The sequence below is a fragment of the Triticum dicoccoides genome, chromosome 1A, assembly GCF_002162155.2.
Source record: "Triticum dicoccoides isolate Atlit2015 ecotype Zavitan chromosome 1A, WEW_v2.0, whole genome shotgun sequence".
NCBI classification, from domain to species: domain Eukaryota; kingdom Viridiplantae; phylum Streptophyta; class Magnoliopsida; order Poales; family Poaceae; genus Triticum; species Triticum dicoccoides.
This window is the reverse complement of record NC_041380.1, coordinates 578,070,005-578,075,718: the sequence shown is the minus strand read 5'-3', so window position 1 is coordinate 578,075,718 and position 5,714 is coordinate 578,070,005. Positions and strand designations below refer to the sequence as shown.

The 5,714-nt window shown below is 43.8% G+C and overlaps 1 protein-coding gene across 1 annotated transcript; it reads left to right on the top strand.

Annotated features, from left to right (window-relative positions):
- The first annotated feature begins 3,348 nt into the window (after window positions 1-3,348).
- LOC119340513 (BTB/POZ and MATH domain-containing protein 1-like) lies at window positions 3,349-4,789 on the top strand. Its single transcript, XM_037612467.1, has 2 exons — window positions 3,349-3,898; window positions 4,212-4,789. The coding sequence occupies exons 1-2, from the start codon at window positions 3,349-3,351 to the stop codon at window positions 4,787-4,789; spliced, it is 1,128 nt and encodes a 375-aa protein (XP_037468364.1).
- The last annotated feature ends 925 nt before the right edge of the window (window positions 4,790-5,714 follow it).

Here is a 5,714-nt window from a genome sequence, read left to right as displayed (position 1 = left end):
TTTTAGGATGCCTCGGTGTCGACAAACCATAAATGATGTAGTTTTGAATTATAAACGTAGGATATGTCGTCATCATCATCGGATGACGAAAGTCTCCCGGCGGAGTGCGACTGGTGCCACGACGATCGAGGTCTGTGCGACATGCCTCACCTGGACGATGATCGGCGCTTCAGCATTAAGCTCGAGGAGACCTTCAAAGTTGAAACGGTACACAACGACGACAAGTGTTATTTTCATAATTAAGCATGACTTCAACTATTTCAACGTGTAATTTTCATCTTTTACAATTCGAGTATAGCTTATCCCATGTCATGCAAGACGCTATGTCTTGGAGAGGATGGATTTTGAAGACCATGAAATTTCTGAAACAAAGAAAATTCACCTAAGGACTCATCACGATGTGGACTTTGAAGTAAATCCATATAATTCTGAGAGCGTAACCCATTTTGGTTGCAAAAATTAGGAAACATTTTGCAAGATGTATGGTTTTGATGAGGGTATGCTTATCACCATGGATCTTGGTAATCCTGACATCAACCAAGACAATATGGTCATTTGGGTCCTTGTTGATACGCCTCCAGTTCTACCGCTATGTGAGTTTCTCAAACATAGTTATTAGCTAATTTATATTGTTTATTTCAAAATAGTTGACAACTTATTTCCATTGACAGCTTATTTTTATTGTTCAAAGAATGTGTGGGAGATGGTAGACAAAACCAACTACACCGATGGCTCCAAATTAACAACTTACAAGGAGAAAATTCATCTGGTCGGATTTTGTACTGACATTGAGAATTACATTATCCACAATCAAACTCCTCAACATTATGGTAAATACGTGTCACTAGTGCATGTGTTCAACTACCGTAACTACCATGGAGATACCCTTGTAAGATTTTTACTATTACTATATTCGTGCATCTTTTGCATACTTCTAAAACTAGTACATCATTGCTAACTATGAAGTTATTACTATGTTTTTCAACAGATAATCTCAGAGAATTGTGTGCCTCATATGATGTATCAGAAAGGTAGTGTTAATATTTTGAACATACAGTCAGGTCGTCCTACGAATCTCAACTGTCCATACGAGATTTCTAAAAGAAGTGGAGACATGAAAATCAAAGGATGGAAAAAATATATGGACAGTCGTAAGGAGCTTCTTGGAAGCAAAAGGAAGCGAAGCGCAAGAATTGGAGATAGGATGCTCTCTATTCTCCATAATGGAGAGTCAGGGTCTATATTGTTTTATGCTATTTTAGCTTAAATAGGGTATTTAGGTCCTGCCTAATACTGATGATCATGTGCTAAGAACAATTAAGTAGGGTTAGTTCGATGACTATCAAGATGATGATCGTATGACTTGTTATGAATAACAAGTAGAAGTTGTATGATGATGATTAGTAGGACTTGTTAGGATTAGTATTACTTCTGACAAACTCGATGCTCGCGGTCTCGAGACTTGTAATGTTTTATCTTTGTTCAGTCTTTTGAATTCGGAGACTAATATGATGAATTGTATTCGGAGACTAATCTTCTATTGTATTCGATGAATCTGCTGTTGCTGTGTGGTACTGTCTATATTCTGTCAAATAATATATTTTGTAACATGTGCAAAAATCAGAAAAGTAAAAAAAATAATTAAAACCTAATATTCATAGTAATGGCGCATCACTTAGTGCGCCATTAGTGTGCCAAAGCACATGGTTAAATATAGCCCCTGGGAGGCATACTAATGGCACATGGTGTTATATACTAATGACGCACTGGGTGGTGCGCCATTAGTAAAAAATACTAGTGGCGTGATACTAATGGCGCACCAGTGATGCGCCTTTAGTAGGCATTTTCCTAGTAGTGTCGCGCGAAAGGGGAAAAATAAAAACGCATTCTTTTCAGTTTTTGGAGAGGCATGACTATGCCTATCGCGGAAGCCAATCCGTGCCATCACAAGAACTAAACATATGCCTTTCGCGGAAGGAAAAGAAAAAGAGAACACGTTTATTTTTCTTTTCCAAGAGGCACGACTCTATTGAAAGCAAATCGTGCCTTCACGACAAATAAATCCTTGTCTTTCGCAGAAGGAAAAAAACGTGTTTTCCCCCTTTCCGAGAGGCATGACTGTGGAAGCAAATCCTGCCTTCACAAAAACTAAATATGTGCCTCTCGCGGAAGGAAAAAATATGTTTTTCCTGCAATTTTTTTAAAATTTGTCCAAAACCAAAGAAAAATCAGGGAAAAAGCGAAAAGCCAAAAAAATCATCTAAAAGTCGGAAACAATTATAAAAAATAAAATAAAATTCAGTGAAAGCGTCCAGATCACGACAAGTGACGGCGACTGAGAGTGCGCCAAGTAACGCGCTCCCAGCCCACCCAAAATGATCCTTGCGGGGGCTCCCAAAGGAGTACGCAGTGATTAGTTGCTCTCGGTGCACAGGCGCTCGCGCACGCTGCTAGCGGGGCGTGGCCCATAGCTCACTCCACCATTGCTTTTCGATCGCTAGGGTTGGGTGTTGCTTTGCTAGGTGGTTTTGTGTCCTAGTGTTTTTTTTTCGTACTAGCACTTGTGAAATAAACCCGCTGGTTATAAAAAGGGGGTTAACTTTAGTACTTCATGAACTCGAAAAAAGTTTATCAATTTTTAAAAAGTGCATATGAAAATATGTTCACCAATTATAGAAATACAAATGTGAATTTGGAAAAAGGTTCATGAATTTGAAAAAAAACGGATTTAGACATAAAAATTGCGGAATTGATAAATTTTCATCATTTTGAAAATAAGTTCATTAATTTGTAAAAAACTTAACTTATTTTTTAAAAAAAATCACGAATTCAAGAAAATTTCACATTTTTTTACATATTTAAAAGAATAAATGGAAAACTATAAAACAAAAAAACCGAAGGGAAACAGGCCAAAGAAAACCGGAAAAAGGAAAACCAGAGTTTGGAGGGCGCTGTGGTTTTTTTCGCGTTACATGTGACTCACAACAAGAAGTGAAAGATGTAGAAGTAGACACAGCAAGTGATACGTCCCGGTGTACGCTCAAAGAAGAGTGGGTAATCCAGGAGAGACCACGGTAAAATATGGGCCAGGTGGGTATTTTTCAGCCCAACTCACGGAATTATCTTCGTGGGCAGCGCCACCGTTTCTCAAAAACCTACCCGCACTCCCAACTCCCCCCACCGCGCGCCCCCGCCTCCAATGCCAAATCGCCCGTCTCGTTCCCCATCTCACTCTCACACCTCCCGCCGTCTCGCCGCCGATCAGTCCCCAGCGCCGTCTCGCCTCCGCCTAGCCGGCAAACACATCGCCCAAGTGCTAGTCGCCTAGCCCACCATATTGCAGGAATCATGTCCTTCGCCGGCGTATCCGTCGTTGCCGATGGCAAGCTGCTGCAGCCATCCGCGGCGTCGGCCATGTCCTACTCCGGCACGGCCAGCGGCAGAGGGTATCACCTGCTTGTGGTCGAAGGTTACTCCCGCGTCAAGGACCTGCCCACTGGAGAAAAAATCATGGGTCGCTCTTTCAGAGCCGGAGGATACCAATGGGCTCTGATGCTATGTCCCCATGGTTGCCTGGGGGATGGCAGTTCCATGTGCGTTTATCTTGCCCTTGGCCAGCAGGTTGCGCAGCCAGTGGAGGTGCATCTCCAATTTAGTTTCATGGATGGGTTTGACAAGCAAGAGCCTGCATGCATTCGTGCAATTAAAACATGCGACTTCTCTAACACCTACAAAGTCCGGGGTGAACATCATTTCATGAAAGGAAAGGACCTTGAGCAGTCTGGGCATCTCAAGGAAGATTGTCTCATCATCCGGTGCGATTTTATCATCGCTGAAGCTGCCGATGCTCCTCCATTCGTTAAGGTGCCGCCATCTAATACTCCCACCATTCCTAAATGTAATGCGCATAGATAACAGCCCACATACCAATGCATGTGCTAGTGATAAGTTTTGGACGAGAAAGCCCCAATCGTTCTGTTCGAGGTTCCATGCCAGTAGAATAGAAAATTAGAGAGAAACTACGGCACCCTCGAGTAATCTGGGTCTGTCCCATCTGATGTGTACGAGAACAAATAAACAAGGGAGGGAGGCTCTGCGTTTGATGGGTTGGTGGAGGGCTAATTTCGTCCATAATTGGATTGAGCTCAAACTACGCACTACAATATGGAATTTCCCTAGAAAACTAATACGCACTATATTTAGGAATGGAGGGAGTATGTGTCAGCATCTGAACCATCTCTTTGCAACCAAAGTTGGCGCCGACGTGATGTTCAAGGTCGGCGATAAGGAGTTCGCCGCTCACCGATGTGTGCTTGCGGCCCGTTCTGTTGTCTTTATGGCGGAGCTCTTCGGCCCCATGATGGAAGGCACTACAACCGGTGTCATACAAATACAAGACATGGAGCCAAACGTGTTTCATGCCTTGCTTCGTTTCATCTACACCGACTCAATGCCCGAGATGATGAAGGTGGGAGGAGAAGAGAGAACCGAGGTTACGGGCCTGCGACACTTGCTTGCTGCGGCGGACAGGTATGATCTCCAAAGGCTCAAGTTGATGTGCGAAGAGAGGCTGTGCGGGCTTATAGATGTGAGCTTGGCGGTGGCCATCCTTGGTGTGGCTGCACAACACCATTGCTGCGGACTGAAGGAGGCCTGCCTGGAGTTCCTCAAAGTCCAGTCCGCTACAGACTTGCGAGGAGTCATGGCGACCAGTGACTGGGAGCACGTTGCTGCAACTGATCTCTCTGTTGTGAATGAGCTCATCGCTAGGCTTGCTTCGAAAGTGTAGTTCGTTCATACGATGTGCTAGAGAAACACCATGTGCATGCTCATGGCACCGATGGTGTTTATGTTCAGTTAAGTGAACATCAACGCAGATTCAATTGTCCTGCATTCCTCTGGTGTGACTGTGAAAGTACCTTAGCTACAGCAAATCTCCATGTTAATGGATGGTGCTCGCCGTACGCATGTGTATCTATCTAGCTATGTACTCCTGAAAGATGTCCAATTTGCACCTGAATTAATGACTTGGACAGTAATTCAAGATTATGTATCTATCTACTAGCTATGTGCTCTTGAAAGATGTCCAAATTGCACTTGAATTAATGACTTTGTAGGGCAATTCAAGATTATGGAAATTGTATTCAATATTGTGTAGTCCTTCCATCCCAAAATAAGTGTCACTGATTTGGTACAACTTTGTACTAAATCAGCGACACTTATTTTGGGACGGAGAGAGTATCTATCTATCTATGTACTCCTGAAAGATGTCCAGTTTGCACCTGAATTCATGAATTGGAGGGTAATTCAAGATTATTGGAATTGTAATCCCTTAAATCACTAAGCTCCCTAGGGCAAAATCGCCTAGGAGCAATTCAGGCTACTGGATTGGCTTGTCTCTCTGATTTTGACCTGGTCATATGTCTGTGTGAGCTGGATTTTTGTGGCGTCAGTGACAGGGTGGCATGGGCCTCAGCTGAGCTGTTGATGGCAGGGAAAAGCCGGTCTCTTCTGGTCGAGGGCGTCGTGGCGGCTACCCCTAGAAAAAAGGTGTCGGGGAGCACGTGGCGTTCGGGGGTGTGAGCGTGGCTGCCTACAGAGGGGAGGGCGCCTCTTGGGAGGCATTTGTTGAGGAACCGGTGAGTGCGAGTGTTGCTGGCAGGCAGGGGCGGCGCTAGGGGTATTCTTGGGTGTTCATGTGTATACCCATTGTT